General features: G+C 51.0%; 1 protein-coding gene across 1 annotated transcript in view; it reads left to right on the forward strand.

The window, feature by feature from the left end:
• The window catches only part of Slx4 (SLX4 structure-specific endonuclease subunit), a 30135-nt gene extending 13378 nt beyond the window's left edge, over positions 1-16757 (forward strand). Inside the window, exons 6-17 of the mRNA XM_059270104.1 lie at positions 286-498; positions 2896-3095; positions 3220-3536; positions 4126-4333; positions 4720-4805; positions 5811-5960; positions 6605-6771; positions 7363-9587; positions 13997-14099; positions 14690-14863; positions 14993-15106; positions 15682-16757. Of these exons, the coding sequence (XP_059126087.1) occupies positions 286-498; positions 2896-3095; positions 3220-3536; positions 4126-4333; positions 4720-4805; positions 5811-5960; positions 6605-6771; positions 7363-9587; positions 13997-14099; positions 14690-14863; positions 14993-15106; positions 15682-16033 (4309 nt within the window). The 3' untranslated portion in view covers positions 16034-16757. The remainder of the gene's footprint in view (positions 1-285; positions 499-2895; positions 3096-3219; positions 3537-4125; positions 4334-4719; positions 4806-5810; positions 5961-6604; positions 6772-7362; positions 9588-13996; positions 14100-14689; positions 14864-14992; positions 15107-15681) is intronic.
• The last annotated feature ends 219 nt before the right edge of the window (positions 16758-16976 follow it).

Genomic DNA, 16976 nt, shown 5'->3' on the forward strand with positions numbered 1-16976 from the left:
AACATGTGTTTCATGGATGTGTTTGAATTCTTGTTTTCATTTCCTTGGGGCTTATACTTGGGAGTGAAATTGCTGGATTGTAAGGTAGTCTGTGTTGACCTGCCCTCCATTTCTTTAGGCACCTTTGCTAACACATACCTAAAGTTAGTGTCTGAGGCTGACTGCCAGGAGACATGCAGATGGCGCGAGGGGATCGGCTTTTGGGGAACCGTCGATGTAGATCAGACATTTGCTACAGTCCATGTTACTTGAGAAGGTTGTTCTGTATTTACTGACTTCCTGCAGGTGCCTTGATGAGGCAGAAAAGGCACTGAGGCCTGCTGCACCTCAGATCCCTGACTGCCCAATATGTGGTAAACCGTTCTTCACCTCCAAGAGCCGAATCAGTCATCTGAAGCAGTGCGCAGTGAAGATGGAAGTGTGTCCCCAGCTCCTGCTCCAGGCTGTGAGGTTACAGACAGCTCCGCCCGAGGCGGGCAGCAGCCCTCCGGTACCCAGGTAGGACAGACGAAGAAACTGAGTAATGGGATTTCGACTCCAGTTAGGCTTTCCCTGAAAAGCTTTTTATAGTGTTGAAGAGAACTAGCTCTCTCATGGATTCTGGCATGAGACATTTAAGGACACTGGACACGGTCGAGAAAGGATTAAGGAGCACAAGGATTTTGCATGCATATGGGGCCACCCATGCTGAGAATTGCCACTGCTTCCTTGAGGACCTTCCTTTGATGTTGCAAGTCCCAAATCCTGCAGTGACCGCTCTAGAGCATCTGAGAATCTGGTATCTGCTTCACGTCCCTGTCTTGGTTGTGCAGCAGGTTTCTTTCTTTCTTTCTTTCTTTTTTCTTTTGTACCTTGTGTTTATTTTGTTTTGTTTTGTTCTCTCAATTGGAATAGGTGACCTGATTCCAGTGCTAAGATTACATATGCTTTGCTTTTATTTAAATGCCAGAAAGACAGGAACACTAGTGTCTTTACAAACAGAATGAGTTGTTGGACAGTATCTCGGCATATAACCACTCAGATATTTAACAGTAAAGTACGGCATCCTCAGGGCACTGATGTGTAGAGGAAGAAATTAAGACACTTGGCTTAATATGCTCAGCCACAACCAGCAACACATGTTGGTTAATGAAGAGGGCTAGAGGTGGGGATTGGAGGAGAGTTAGCAAATGGCATAAATGAAAGCTCTGGGAAGAGAGCTCTGCACTAAAGCACTGGAGAGTTCCATTTTTCTGATTGAGTATGGAGGGATATCACACAGAATTGGCCATATGTGCCAACCAGTGCATCAGGTTTCTATCTTAGTGCAGCTTCATTTTCATACTATTAAATGTCAAATTATTCAGCCCAGTTCAAAAAGTTGACTAAGACTATATACTACTCCGTGAAAATCCCATACAATGTTTTTGTTCATTCATATTCACCCTCCACTCTTTCCCTTAACTAAGAATGTTTTTTTAATTGCACGGAGGAATGCTTATATATTAAAATAGGAGGCCCCCCTAGCAGCCAGGAAGCAGTCCTCAGCATGCAGATGCCAAGCATGCAAGCAACAGAGTGTTGCTTCACAGGGAACGGAGGAGGTAGCATGGGCACCAGGCTTCTGTAGGAAGCTGTTTATCCTAGTCACTGCCCTGCACATGGGTTATCAGTTCCTGGGCTGGGCCACAGCTGAGATCACAGTGGGCAAAAGAGGTTCTCCAAGCCAGGGAGTCTACCTACATTCAGTATATCCATACTAGCATTGTAGGGTAGGAAGTAAACATCTAATCTATTGCTTGTCTCACAGACTAAACATGTATACTTTTAAAATGCCTCCAAATAGTACAACTAGATGTACATGGGTCCTTCTAGAAGGCTGATGAGTAGAAGGTTATGGGAATTGAACATCCTCAAGGAACTTTGGACCTTCCCCAAGAGGGCTTTGAATGTTCCTCTGCTGAGGCCAAGCCGAGGTATTTGGACTTTGGAATATTCAACACTTCATGCTAGAGCACCATGCTGGTCTGAGTGTCTTCTTGCCCTCCACACTCCTTACTTGCTTCCTCCAAGTCCAAGCCTGCCTGTGGCGTTGGGTGCAGCATCAATGCTGTTCTTCGTGCCTACTTCTGGCTGCTGGCTGGCACACCTCTCTCTTGCCTATGGTTAGTTGAGTTAGGGATTGTTTACATCTTCCAGTGCCAAACCTAAGAGTCTCCGACTTTCCCTAGGTAGGGAGAGTGTGAGCTTTGGCAGACGCCTGAGCTGTGACAGCGGCTGCAGGGCAGGCTCTCGGAGTTGCTCCTGCTCCTCCTAGCCCAGCTGCGGTAGGGTTTTCTTTCCAGCCAGACAGCTGCTTGGCGGCAGCAGAGTCTGGAGGCCTTGTCTTTGGGGCCTTGGATAGAGGTGCTACTGTAGTCCTGAAGGAGGGGAAGGATCTGTTGGGGCATCTGAAGTTTCAAGGGGCGGAACTTTTTGGCTCCAGAGAGCCTACTTGGAGCTATAGACTATGAGGGTTTAGCCACATCTGATGGCCCTCCGTGCATGGACTGTGCTAACTTTCTAGGTTTGGATAAATGAGCTCACAAGGGATAGAATGGACAGTGAAAGCCCAAGTGACTGTCGGCTGTAAGACAGAAGGGGCCCAGAATCAGAGGCACTTGCTGTAAGACAGAAGGGGCCCAGAATCAGAGGCACTTGCTGTAAGACAGAAGAGACCCAGAATCAGAGGCACTTGCTGTAAGACAGAAGGGGCCCAGAATCAGAGGCACTTGCTGTAAGACAGAAGGGGCCCAGAATCAGAGGCACTTGCTGTAAGACAGAAGGGGCCCAGAATCAGAGGCACTTGCTGTAAGACAGAAGAGACCCAGAATCAGAGGCACTTGCTGACCTTTCTCTGGCTGTCTTTAATTTCAGCAACCATGTTGGAGGTTTGAAACGGAAAGGAACCACCAAGAAGGAGCCACAGAAGAGGTGGAAGGTCAAGAAGCCCGAGGCGCCGTCTGAAGATCTGCTGGTGGCCATGGCTCTGTCTCGCTCTGAGATGGAGCAGTGTCCACCTGTGCCCCCGCTCAGACTGGAAAATGCTTTTTCTGAGAAGATAAGGCTAGGAGCAGGTACATGTGGCTGGAGCAGAGGCCTGGGGAGAGCTTGGTACCCAGCTGCTGGTTGAGAGTTACGGCAGCTGCTGGGATGAGCGGTCAAGCCACTTCTGACTGAGTCATTTCTGTTTATCTCTAGAGAAGAAAAGTCGCAGGAAGAGACCCCCGGTGTGTCCCCCACGGTTGTTAACCCAGGACTCTGAGACCACAAGTAGACAGATTGAGGATCGTGTCGCCCAGCTCCTGTCAGAGGAAGTGGAACTGTCCTGCACCCCACCACTTCCTGCCAGCAAGATTTTAAAGGAAGAGTTGGAGCATGCAGGCTGGCGTCTGCAGCTGCCTGAGGGAAAGCGAAATTTTCTGTGGGAGTGCAGTGCCCTCACAGGGGCCTGGGCTGAGGAGTCCTTCTACACAGCAGGCCTGGTTCCTCCACTTGTGTCCCAACGGCCTCCTAAGGTGAGCCCCGCTCCTCCTAACACATGGGCTAGGTAAAAAGAGGCCAGTGATCTAGAAATGCAGCCAGACACCGGGGCTGCATGAGGAAAAGTCCAGGGAGTAGAATAGGGAGGACGCAGCAGAGGCATTGGCTGTACCTCATGTCTCTCTGTAGCAACTCAGTAGCACTTCTGCTAAGGAAAGGGACTTTGGCCCCCCAAATTTAGCACATTCCTGGAAAGCTTATTTAAAATGTGAAGGTCAGGCCCACCCCTGCCCAGCTAGTAAACCATCTGAGATAGAGCCTTGGAACCTAGGTCCTGAATGCATACATCAGACAGTTCTGCTAAAGGTGGTCCTGCATTGGTGTTCACCAGCCGTGGCCATTTAAATGACATGAAGTGGGCTACCAGCTCCACACTTGGAGGCATCAGGTAGACCTGAGCCGTGACAGAAGCTGCAACACTGCAGGTTTCTGGGGCTGCTCCTGGCCCCCCTTGAGGGCCCTGTCTTCTCTGCAGCTTTAGATGTAGCTGTGAATGTGTAGGGTGGCTGCGGCAGAGTGTGTCGTTGACAATAACACAGTCACTGGCTTGCTAACTTCTTTCAGGAACATGAGCTATCACTGCCCAAACAGCGAGAGCCAAGTACACAAAGGCCACCTGCTTCCCACAGCAGCCCTCCTGTGAGCCACAGCCCCAAGAGCCAGTTGATGTCCTCCAGTCAGAGGGAGCACCAAGCTCTTCAAAATCTTGTGGACTTGGCAGTGGAGGGGATGAGTGCCAGCCCAGGGCCCGGCAGTCTCGGAGTACCGGCAGGTGAGACACTGGGTGGGGTGTTGGGTCTGCCTATGCAATCTGAGGGGCTGGGACTAGTACGTAGGCTGCTGTGAGGTTCTGTGCTCATCCCAGTTCAGTGGAGAATGTAGTTTAAGGTGTTTTTCGTGTTTTCCTCGAGAGGAATGTGATGCAGAACATTTGTGTGTCTCACAGTCTTCCTTAAACTAGCCACAGACAGAACTTCCTGGGCTAATCTTGTCTGTTTTACAATCCTTCTACTTCCCTGTTAGGGAGATGGGTGGACATAACTGGGGGAGGGTTACTTTAAGCGAAGATATCCTCAAATAACATGTCCAGCCAAGGGTAGTGTTGACACTGCCTACTTGGGAGGTGACATCCCTTTAATCTATAAATCCTCCTCTCAGGGTTGGACTTGGGACCCAGCAGCCTTCCACTGACTGGATTTGTCCTGCCGTCTAAGAAGACCCTTCAGCGGAGTGACCACGCCTCAGTAAGTGTGAAGACTTCTGTGCTGCAAGTTCACTTGCCAGGCTGCCCTGGCTCTGTGGTCTGTTTCCCAAATGACATACCTTGACTGCCCTTGCTGGAGCTGCGAGTCTCAGGCCTCCTATCTCCCCTCCTGGGTCATTGCTCCTCTTGGACATGGTAGGTTTCCTCAGCAGCCACTTCTCAGAGCCAGCTTTGATGATAAGTCCAGAGATCAATGCCACCCTGCGTGACTGCCACATTCAGGCATCTGTTCTGTGTGCTTGTTTCTGGTGATTTCCGTCATTCATTAGGAACCCACTGTGCCCCTTCTGTGTATGGATTATGGAGTGGGCTCCAGCTAACAACCCAGTATACTCTGTTGGTAATGAATGACCTTGGAAGATGGTATTCCATAAAGTGGGTGTTATTCCATAACACCTTTATGCAGAGGACCATCTCGATGATGTCCCTACATGTAGCTAGGAAGTATTGGGTTCCTGAAGAGCTTGGGCTCAGAGTCCTGGTTTTTTGCATCAGGCTACTCTGAGAACCAGGTATCCTGGTGTGTACATGCAGTGCTTAGGGGCTGTGAGGATATCTTTATCAACCACTGTCCCTCCTACCATAGGTCAGGGAACACACACCATTATAGGGAACCCAAGGAAGAAACTAGCATTTGCCATTCTGGTTTGATGAGGTCCTTTTTTTTTTTTTTTTTTTTTTTTTGGTTTTTCGAGACAGGGTTTCTCTGTGTAGTTTTGTGCCTTTCCTGGATCTTGCTCTGTAGCCCAGGCTGGCCTCGAACTCGCAGAGATCTGCCTGCCTCTGCCTCCCGAGTGCTGGGATTAAAGGTGTGTGCCACCACCGTCCGGCTTGATGAGGTCCTTAATGTAACCCAGAGGTGGAACGTCTCCCCTTGTCTGTGCACATCCTGGAGAGGAAAGCATGGTCCTGGCCCTGCAGCACCCCGTCATGGGCAGTTAGGAAGGTCATGAGGACTGGCAGCTCTTTTCTCCTCCCGTTACAGCTCTCCTCTCTAGGGTTGCTGGTGTCTGACTTTGGGGCAATGGTCAACAATCCACACCTAAGTGATGTCCAGTTCCAGATTGACAGCGGAGAGGTGTTTTATGCCCACAAGTTTGTTCTCTATGCCCGATGTCCACTTCTTATTCAGCATGTAAGTACACAGGGTGCTGGCGCCCTCCACCTCCTCTCCCTCCCTTTTTTTTCAGAAAGGAAGTTTTCCTTCTTCCTTTGCCAGTATTTACATCATTGTGGACTCTCCCAATCACTGTCTATCTCTCTCTCTCTCTCTCTCTCTCTGTCTCTGTCTCTCTCTGTCTCTCTCTCTCTGTCTCTCTCTCTCTCTCTCTCTCTGTTAGAACTTGGGACCCTTTTTGCCTCGTCTCCTAAGTGCTGAGATTACAAGCTTAAGCCACCACGTAGGAATCCAGCAGATCGCTCATTCTTTGTCAGACAGTTCTAGACATAGGAGTGCCCAGCCTTTAATCCTGCAGTGTGATATTATCATCTGCAAAGGTCGTGGGCCATGTTCATCTCTATCCTGGGACTCAGGCAACCCACAGGCCCAAGTGAGACATGCCTAGAGTACATGATACATCTGTCAAGTGGAAACTAACCTATTCCTTAAACATCCATCCCCATAGGGTTTTGGAAACAAAGGTCCAGACTATAGAATCTGGCTAAGAAAATACACAAGACTGCCCCCCACCCCCAGAATCTCAGGCTGTCTGAGAGGCTAAAGATGGACCATTGCTCACTCCAGGTTATAATAAGTCTTCTGTGTTTGCCTGCCTCCAGGTAAACTCTGAAGGCTTCTCTGCAGTGGAGGATGGGGATCTGACCCAGCGCATCCTGCTGAACGATGTGAGCTCTGAGGCCGCCCAGGCCTTTCTGAACTATCTCTACATGGCCGACACTGACATGCCTCCCAGCCTAGCTCCTGACCTGCGTTCCCTAGCCCTAAGGTTGGCATTGTACTTTCCACATACTCCACAGCCTTTAGAGTTGGTGACATGGATTGGGAGATGGACAGCTCAAGGCAGGGTTGTGGAAAGGTCGGGGCTGAGACCGTCAAAATTTCATTGTGTCTTTTAGTCTCAAGTTATAGCAGCCAAAACCCTGAGCAGCACATGAGAATCGGCTAGAATGGACGCTTGCAGGGGTATGAAGAGCTGGGTGGGGAGAATTATACTTGTCATGTGAGATGGTAGTCTGTGGCCTCAGCACCTTAGACACAGACATAGCATGTAGCTCCTCGATTGTCCCCACAGGAGTCACCTAGCACCAGGCAGGCACTCTTCCTCAAACCTCTACGGTAAAGCCTCACCCGTCCCAGGCTGTGTAACTCTTCAGTGCCTTTGGGAAAGGAACAGCTCAGCTGACTGGATTTCAGAGCCCTCTGATAGCTAGAGCTGTGACTGAGTGTATTCCTGAATGAGGGGAAAGACCACCAGAGACAGTCGGTGTTCCTCTTCGGAGATCTGCTCTGGCCCCCAGTCCCAGGTGCAGCAGGTGTCCTGCACTGAGCAGTGATGATACTGTGTCTCCTACTGCAGGTTTGGTATGAGCGACCTTGCTCACCTGTGTGAACAAGTGCCCGTCGTGACAGACTTGGAGGGAGACCAAGAGGAGGAGGAGGAGAAGGAAAATGAGAACTGTGAAAGCAGAGCAGAGAATTTCCAAGAACTCCTGAGGTCAGTGTGGGTAGACGAGGAGGAGGAAGCAGAGACTTTGTGGAAACCTGAGGTCTGTGAAGAAGACAGAGAAAACGTGAATGAAGCAGAAATGGAGGAAATTTATGAGTTCGCAGCCACTCAGAGGAAGCTGCTCCAGGTGGGGAGCATGGCAGACACAGACGAGGACACTAACCAGCTCAGGGAGGACAGTCCCGTTTCTGAGCCTTCCCTGGCAGGTGCCCAGAGTGACAGGTGGACAGAACAAATGGAGTCACCTGGGCCGGTCTTCTGGGAAAATGAAAGAGATTCCATTCCGCCCCAGGGCCAGCACTCAGACTGGGCAGGGAAAGCAGGGACCCAGGAGGCACTAAGGGAGGCAGCTGGCCAGCCCGGCTCCTGTACCCCTTCTGAGAGCCAGCGGGTGAGGAGGAGAGAGTGCTCACCTTTGCACCCAGTCAAGGCCCGTGACTACAGACAGCTCTTTGCATCAACTCAGAGAGAACCATCTGAACTGTCAAAAGTGACAATTGATCACGAAGAGCAAAGTGACACTGTTGGTGACAGGCAGGCAGAGGTGGCCCCTTCCCCCCCTGAGGAGCAGGCACCCCGCTTCCTCCTGTCACAGCCTCCTGGAGGTGGAAGTCCCAGCCAGTCACGGCGTCCCCTGTTTCACACAAGCAATTTGTCCCCATCAGTGTCCCAGTCCCGCAGTAGCATTTCCAAGGTGGCATCCCCAAGCTCACTGTCTCCAGTTACGCCAGCTAAGCAGAGAAGGGACAGTAGCATTCTTACATTCCTGAAGGAACCAAGCCACCAGAGAGGTAAACGAGGTAGTTCCATGTCGGGACGCAGAAGTAGGAGCATCCTGATTTCCCCGGCAAAGTCTCCACCCATTGACCTGACCCAGTCGGTACCTGATCCCTTGAGTCCCAGGACCCAGGATCCTCTGCATCATGTAAAGAAAGAGGACGAGATTATCCTTTTACTAGATTCAGATGAGGAGCTGGAACTAGAGCACACCAAGACAAAGTTAGTTTCTAAAGAGTCCCCAGAAGGAAGGAAAGCTCTAGAAGTTAGCCCCAAGTCCTCTGAACTGTTTTCAGTCATTGATGTCGACGAAGATCAAGAACATTTCCAGAGCCCCCCGAAGAGAGAAGCCAGGCCGCAGAAGGAAGAAGAGGGACAGCCGGGAAACCAGTCCTCTCTGGGAAGCAGAGAGGCCCCCTGGCTCTTCTGCAGCCAGAAGAACAGCCTAGATGAGGATAGCACTACAGACACCTCCTGGCTGGTGCCTGCCACTCCGGGGGCCTGCAAGAGCCGTGATTGCTCCTCACAGACCCAAATCCTAAGCCTTAAGACCAGGAGCCCATCAGATGAGGCTGGTGAGCACACCCCCAGGCCTGCCATAGAACGCAGGGTTGTGCAGGAAGCAGCTCAGAAGTTCTCAGTGATCATGCCGCATAAACTGCCTGCTCCTCAAAGAATTTCTGAGAGTGGAAGACAGGCCTATGGAAGCCCTTCCCATGTGCACCCCAGGTGCCACAAGCGCTCCTCTTTACAGCCATCAAGTCCTGCCCCGGATTTTACCAGGTGGCCCCAGAAACACTCATCACCTGGGCCATGCCTGCCCAACCAGGCTGCAGCTGATGAAGTGGTAGAAGTTGGGGACAGTGATGACGAGCAGGAGGTGGCTTCTCTTGGCGGAAACGGCAGCCCTGTGCTAGATGGTGACCCCCCGCTTCCCATGGGCGACCACTGTTGGCAGGAGGAGCCTCTCTCACCAATTCCAATTGACCACTTGAATCTGGCGCGGACTGGCCCCCTGACCACAAGCAGTCCCAGCCACCAGTCCCAGGAGGCTCTGCGTAGTGGTGACTGCCACTCCCCAGAACTCCTGGGCACCACCCCCATCCGAGGAAGCTGTGGTGCCCTGAGAGAGTCCCAAGAGGCTTCCCAGGATGCCTCTCCCGGGAGCAGCAAACTGAGTTTCATGAGCCCAGCTCTGTGGGATGACTGGGATGAAGAGCCACAGTCTCCAGAGGCCCCACCTGCGGCCCAAATGCTGGGTGCTGGAGCTCGGAAGCCAGGCAGCCCAGAGACACCAAGTGAGTGAGAGGCTTGAGAGATCTTGTCCTTTACTGTGTACACCAATAGGGTGTGGGGGTCTGGGGTGAAGCTGGGCTAGCGATGCTGAAGGACTTGCAAGACCTCTCCTTTTACCCCCAGACTCTCCTGTAGAGTAGAAAGACAAGAGGCTGGCTCCCTAGGATATACTTCAAAACTAGCAAGTCATCATTTCCTAGGCCTGCCCGCATCTCAACTAATGCACTTATTAAAAGTTCCTTTCTGTGACCCCACCTCCAGAACCAGCAGCCAGAGGTTACAGCTGTCAGCAAACATCCCAGGTGTACCTTAAGATTGGGCAAAGTGTGGTTCCTTAAAAAGTTCAATAATGGGCTAAGGATACAGCTCAGTGGTAGCATGCATGGGCCCTTAAAGTCAGTCCCAGCACCACGTGTACACATGATTTAAAAATACAAACCTGGGTGCAGTGACACATGCCTATAGTTCTAGCACGTGGGAGATGGAGACCAGAGGATCAAAAGTTCAAAGTCATCATCAGCAATGTAGCAAGTTTCATGTCTAGGCTACATGAAACCCTGTTTAAAAAAATAAAAGCTGAGTATAGTGGCCCACACCTTTAATGCCAGCACTCGGGAGGCAGAGGCAGGAGGATCTCTGTGAGTTCGAGACCAGCCTGGGCTACAGAGTGAGTTCCAGGACAGACAGGGCTAAACAGAGAAACCCTGTCTCAGAGAGAGAGAGAGAGAGAGAGAGAGGGAGGGAGGGAGAGAGGGAGAGAGGGAGAGAGAAAATACAGTTAGGGAGATCGTTCAATCCTTAAAGTTCAAACCGGAGGGCTGGAGTTGACTCTCCAGACCGCATATAAAAAGCCAGCGGGGGTGGGGGTGGGGTGGGGGACAGGAACTCCCGTGGGGCTCCTCCGTCAGCCACCATAGGAGAATTGTCAGACAAGCCCAGACGAGGTTCCAGGGAGAGACCTTGTCTCCTAAGAGAAGGGGGACAACTCGTGAGGAACATCATCCAGAGTTGGCCTGTGGCCTCCACGTGCACCCTCACACTCACACACACACTCACACAAACCTCCACGTGCACCCTCACACTCACTCTCATGCAAACCTCCACGTGCACCCTCACACTCATACAAACCTCCATGTGCACCCTCACACTCATACACACACACACACACAAACCTCCACGTGCACCCTCACACTCATACACACACTCACACAAACCTCCATGTGCACCTTCACACTCTCATACAAACCTCCACGTGCACCCTCACACTCATACAAACCTCCACGTGCACCCTCACACTCATACAAACCTCCACGTGCACCCTCACACTCATACAAACCTCCACGTGCACCCTCACACTCATACAAACCTCCACGTGCACCCTCACACTGACACTCACACAAACCTCCACGTGCACCCTCACACTCACACTCATACAAACCTCCACGTGCACACTCACACAAACCTCCATGTGCACACTCACACTCACACACTCATACAAACCTCCATGTGTACCCTCACACTCGCACACACACACTCATACAAACCTCCACATGCACCCTCACACTCACACACTCCAACAAACCTCCACCCTCACACTCACACTCACACTCACACACACTCATACAAACGAGTAATTTCATAGAACCCAGAAATTCTGTTCTCATCTGTCTATCCAAAATAATTGAAAACTGGGATTCATAGTCATTCATAGTCACACTAATCACAAAAGCCAAAAGGTGAGAGAAACCCAAATGTATTTCAGTAGATGAATGGCTAATAGAATGTGAGCTGTCCACCCAGTGGAAAGTTGCTCGTCATAAAAAGGAGTAAGGTAATGATGGACATGTGCTGTGTGCATGAGATTTAAAATGTGGCGGTAAAGTGACAGAAGCGAGTCACAGATTGTCACTGACTTTTCTTTCTGTGCAGTGTACAGAATCCAGAGTGGTTCAGCACAGATGGGAGGTTCCCGGGGCTGAGGGAGGCAGACTGCTGTTGTGTACAAGGTCTCCTTTGGGTCTAGACCAGGCAGAGCTGGTGGACGCCCGCTATAGTAAATACCAAGTGGTACTGCATTGTTCACCTTAAACTTTTTATATCAATTTCGTGTTTTAAAAATTAAAAAATGGGCTAGTGTGCAGACTAGCAGCACAGTGCGTACTTAGCATACATGGTGGGCTCCCAGCACCACAGACAAAAAGTGTGGCCCTGCCCTGCCCCAGGTCTTACTTCCCTTGCCTCTCAGTCATTCAGAAAGGCTTAAAAGCCATGGCTTCCTGGCAGGAGGGAGAGGACCACAGTGAAGCCACACACCTGCTGCTTCCTTCCTACATTCCCAAGGGCACTGGGCTGCTGACACACTTGGCCTTCAGTGGTTTCAGATCACCGGAGACCCCATCACCCCACTGCTCTGCTACAGGGGCCACTGGTGACGCAGAATTTGCATTTCTCGCCAGTTCCCAGGCACTGCTCAGAGAACTACCACAGGAGACTTGAGGCTGAAGTACTTTGGTCTAAGTCTGAGGCAGGCAGACTCTGAAATGACTGGGCCAGAGTCCCCAAGGTCTGCCACAGTCATGGGCGGGATAAGGACTGGCTGGCCAGTCTTATTTTCCCACTGGTCTTTTGGTTTGGTTTGGTTTGGTTTGGTTTCTGGGTTTCATTGTTGTTGTTTTGAGGCACGGTCTCCCTCTGTGTCCCAGGCTGCCCTTGAACTTGTAGTAATTCTCCTGTCTCAGCTTCCAGACTGCTGGAATTACGAGTGTGAGCTTCTATCGCAGCATGTGATTGTAAGAGGTGGAGGGATTTTTTATTTTGCTTTTGGTTTTTTTGAGACAGGGTTTCTCTGTGTAGCTCTGACTGTCCTGGAACTCGCTCTGTAGACCAGGCTGACCTCGAACTCACAGAGATCCGCCTGCCTCTGCCTCCAGAGTGCTGGGATTAAAGGTGTGTACCACTGCCGGCAAGCAGGTGGAGTTTTGTTGTTTGTCTGGCTCAGGCTGTCTTGGAATACTTTTGCCTAAACTTCTCAGTTTTGTACCACCTGGCATTTCCATTAATTTTTAAAATTTTTTTATTTTATGGTCTTTCAAGACAGGGTCACTCTGTTTAGCCCTAGCTGTCATGGAACTTGCTCTGTAGACCAGGCTGGCCTTGAACTCAGAGATCCACCTGCCTCTGCCTCGGCCTTCTGAAGGCTGGAATTAAAGGCATGTGCCACCACCACCCAGCCCCGCAAAGATTTTTATCCTTTTTTTTAAAAATAATGTATTTAATTTAATTTAATTTAATTTTATTGGTGTGAAGGTGTCAGATCCCTTGGAACTGGAGTTACAGACAGTTGTGAGCTGCCATGTGGATACTGGGAATAGAACCCATGTCCTCTGGAAGAGCAGCCAGTGCTCTTAACCACTGAGCCGTCTCCCCAGCACCCCACAAAGCATTTTTAAGGGGAATCATACAATGTATGATTCTTCATAACTGGCTTCTTAGCACAAGTTTTTCAAGGTTCTTCTGTGTTTCCTTATTTATTATATCTGAATACTGTATCCATCATCAGTGGACCTTTGAGTTGTTATGAATAATCCTGCTTTGTGTGGATATAATTTTCATTTCTGGTAGTTAGTTCCAGGAGCGCTGGGTCATAGGGTAACTGGTTAGCATTTTGAGGAACTGCCACACGTTTTCCCCCAAGATGGGCTTCATTTTACACCCCCACCAAGAAATGTGTGAGGTGAGGGTTCCAATTCTCCCTATTCCTGCCAACACATTTCGTGTTTCCATTCTAGTGGCTATGAAGTGGTATCGTACTGTATTTTTGATATCTGATGGCTCATGACGCTGAGCATCTTTTTGTGTATTTAGTGGTTATTTATGTGTCTTGGAGAGATGCTTGCCCCTGTGTTTGTTTAGACTTATATTCTATTTTTTTCTTCCGTTTATTTCGTGTGTGTGTACATACAGAGGTCAGGAGGCAACTCTGGGTGTTAGTCCTCTCCTTCTACTCTGGCTCAGGGACTGAGCTCAGGTGATCAGGCTTGGGGTAGGCACCGTTGCCCACTCACTGAACCATCTCAGCAGCCTACATGTCATTTTCTTGTTGAACTAGAGGTTCTGATGTCTAGGCCAACTTGAAAGGTATCAGTGCCGTCACTGCTCATCAGGTTTCCCTTTAACATTAGGTTGTTCACCAGACATTGGTGTCATGAGCATGGCATGGTTCTTTATAATTGCTGGATGCTCCTCCCAATGGGAAGCTACAACTCCAAATGGTGAAGGCAGCCATTGATGCTCTCCTAGGGCACGGCGTTGACTGGGGTCTGTCGTTTCCCATGTGACACTTCCAGGGCTAGAAGTGATGGCAAATCCATGCCTCTCCTGCTAAGACCTGTGCTTCTCATGTTTTATCCAGAAGGTGCTAACAAGAAAAAGAACTTGCCCCCCAAAGTGCCTATAACTCCAATGCCAAGGTATTCGATCATGGAGACCCCAGTGCTGAAGAAAGAGCTGGACAGGTAGGTAGTGCTCGTTTCGGCCTCCTCCTAGGTAACGGTCTCCTGTGAGTAACCAGGCCCAGGAAGTAGAATGACCCAGCACCTCCCTTCAAGTCTGGGAGAGCCTGGGAGGGAAGTTCTGCAGGCCGCTCTGCAGAGAGGGCGTGCTTGTTTTGAGTAGGGTGGATGCCGGGTTTTTCTTCTCTCCCACCAGATCTGAGCTCAAGAAGCTAACACATGAGGCTCCTGGGGGTTACTCCTAGGAAATAGGTCTCCATGTTCCATACTGGTAGACATGGGACCCTAGCTGTGCCATCCAAGTAAGGAGACTTCATTTTTTACAATAATGTGGAAACTGTCACATTCCAGCAAACTCTGCTCTCCAGCCTGGGTGCTTGGTGTAGTCACTGCGTCCACTGCTGCTCAGAACACATGGGATTCTCTGGCACGGATCCCCTTTAGAGCAAGCTTAGTTGGCTTGTGGCCAGATGGTCAGCTCTGAATGCTCCTGAGCGTCAGACTCTTAAGATTTCAGTCTAGTAAAGCCATGCGACACTCTGCAGAAACAAGTGACCCGTGGGGCCCTGACGTCCACTTGTTTCCACACACAGCTTTGGAGTTCGTGCTCTGCCCAAACGCCAGATGGTTCTCAAACTGAAGGAGATTTTCCAGTACACTCACCAGACTCTGGAGTCAGACTCAGAGCATGAAATCCAGTCCTCCCAGGTGCTTCCAGAGGAACCTTGCAGCCAGGACCCCACCACTGAGACCTACAAGCCTTCAAGGTCAGGAGGCTACACCCAGCTCAAGGCCACTGCAGGTCTTGGGACTCCAAGAGCCAAGGGTCCCACTAAGATCAAGAGCCTTCAACATCGAAAGAAACAGCCCAGTGAAAGTATTTCCCACCCGAGCAGGTTGCCAGCTGGGGAGCTGCCGTCAGGCCCTGATGGGGACGCCCCACTTCCAGCCTCCCAGGAATCCACGGCTGCCTCTGCGGATGGTAGTGACAGCTCCTTTATCTCTCAAAGGTAACACAAGCAGCAGGGGCCATCACACGTGTGTCCTCTGTGTGGTGGGTCTGAGAAGACATTAAGAAAGCCTAAATGGGCCGGGCAGTGGTGGCCCACGCCTTTAATCCCAGCACTCAGGAGGCAGAGCTAGGCGGATCTCTGTGAGTTCGAGACCAGCCTGGTCTACAGAGCGAGTTCCAGGACAGAGTTATAGGAAAGGCTCCAAAGCTACAGAGAGAAACCCTGTCTCAACCCCTCCCACCCCCCCACCCCCACAAAAAAAGAAAGCCTAAATGGTCAGTGTCCAAAAGCCCATTGATTTCTGGGTAAAGGTTTAAAGGTTCACTCCCTGAGTTCCTACAGGCCTTGAAAACTCTGTAGCTTCCTTACATGTCAGAGCTTTCTGCTTGAGAGGGTCCCACCTAGACTGGCCCAGCCAGGGAACCAGGAAGCACAGCCCTGTGGGACACTGTCAGGAGTCTTGCCACACGTGAGGCCCAATGGAGCCCTGAGAGCACTCATCCCTCACAGGGACGCCTGGTCTTGAGGGCTGTCGGAAAAGCATGTCACAGATCATGACCTGTTCTTTTCAGTTCCTCCTGTGCGTTTGGAGCTGCCTTAGAGTCTGCAGGTGAAGACAAGGATGACGAGGAGGAGGTCCGAGCATCGCAAGCTGCTGTCCAGGCCGCAGACCCAGAGGAGGCTGTGACACGCTACATCTGCTCCAAGCCTGCCCTCTACAGGAAGGTACTGACATACCAGCCTCTCGAGCTGGCTGAGCTACAGGCTGAGCTGAAGCAGGATGGCATTCCTGTGGCCATGGGCAAGCTGCTGGACATCCTAGATGCCCAGTGCATCACCTTCACAACTGCTGCAGCGCGAAAGGAGAAGCTGCAGCAGAGGAGACGGCAGCCCTTGGGCAGAAAGAAAAAGGACCAGAAATGACAGGTTTCCACCTAGAAGCTGCCTGCCCAAGGGCCTGGACACTGGTGCAAGGCAGGCCTCTGTGGGTGTGTCTTGGGACGTCAGCCTGTGTCTCTGTAAAGGATGACATCACCAGCAAACTCTCCGGGGCTGTACCGGCTCTCAGTGTCGTTCCTGGGTTTAGAGCCAAGCGCTCCTTCCTCCCTCCCCCTCGGTCAGTGCCAGTTTCCCCCCTTTGGCCCAAGCAGGATCCCCATCCTGTGTGTTCCTGAGAGGCAGTGGGCGATCCCAGCTGACCAGGGCAAGACCTGAGTCGTCTTCACTTACATTCTGCGTCCACTGCAGCCCAGCCCAGCTGTCCAGGTAGTACGTTCTGAGATGGGTATCAGGCCCGCCTGCCTTCTCAGCATTCAGACTGACCCAGACACCCCAGGGCGGCCTGCACCACTGCAGCACAGATGTTTCTCTGACCCGGTGCCGGCCCACACCTGTCACTGTCACCAGCATTCTTTAGGCAGGACTGTGAATAGGGCCCAGCACAACTATGAAGACCCCCCCAACAAGCATGCTGTTTGTGGGCTCCTCCCATGCCTGTTAAGCCTCCTTGACCCAGGAGCAATGTGGACCTTGGGGAGAGCCAGAAAAAACAGAAGTTGGGGTTTCCATAGCCTGTGAATGTCCTTGTCTGTTTTAAATACAGTGACGTTGTTTTATATGAGTGCAATAAAAACAAGGCTTTATTTAAAATAAAAAAGTAAACCTAGATGTTCCTCTCTGGGAAGTTTATGGGGAACACAGCGACTTGAGCCCCACTGCCGCTGTCCACCAAGGCCTTTGCACGCGTTCTGTCTTGGGGTGCCAGGACTGCTGAGTGCCCTCGTATCTACGGTTCTTAGAGAACAGGCAGAGATACTCATTTTCTCTCGCTTGCACTCTCACTGACCCCGTGTTCACACTAATAGTG

Source organism: Peromyscus eremicus, chromosome 8a, assembly GCF_949786415.1.
Source record: "Peromyscus eremicus chromosome 8a, PerEre_H2_v1, whole genome shotgun sequence".
NCBI lineage: Eukaryota > Metazoa > Chordata > Mammalia > Rodentia > Cricetidae > Peromyscus > Peromyscus eremicus.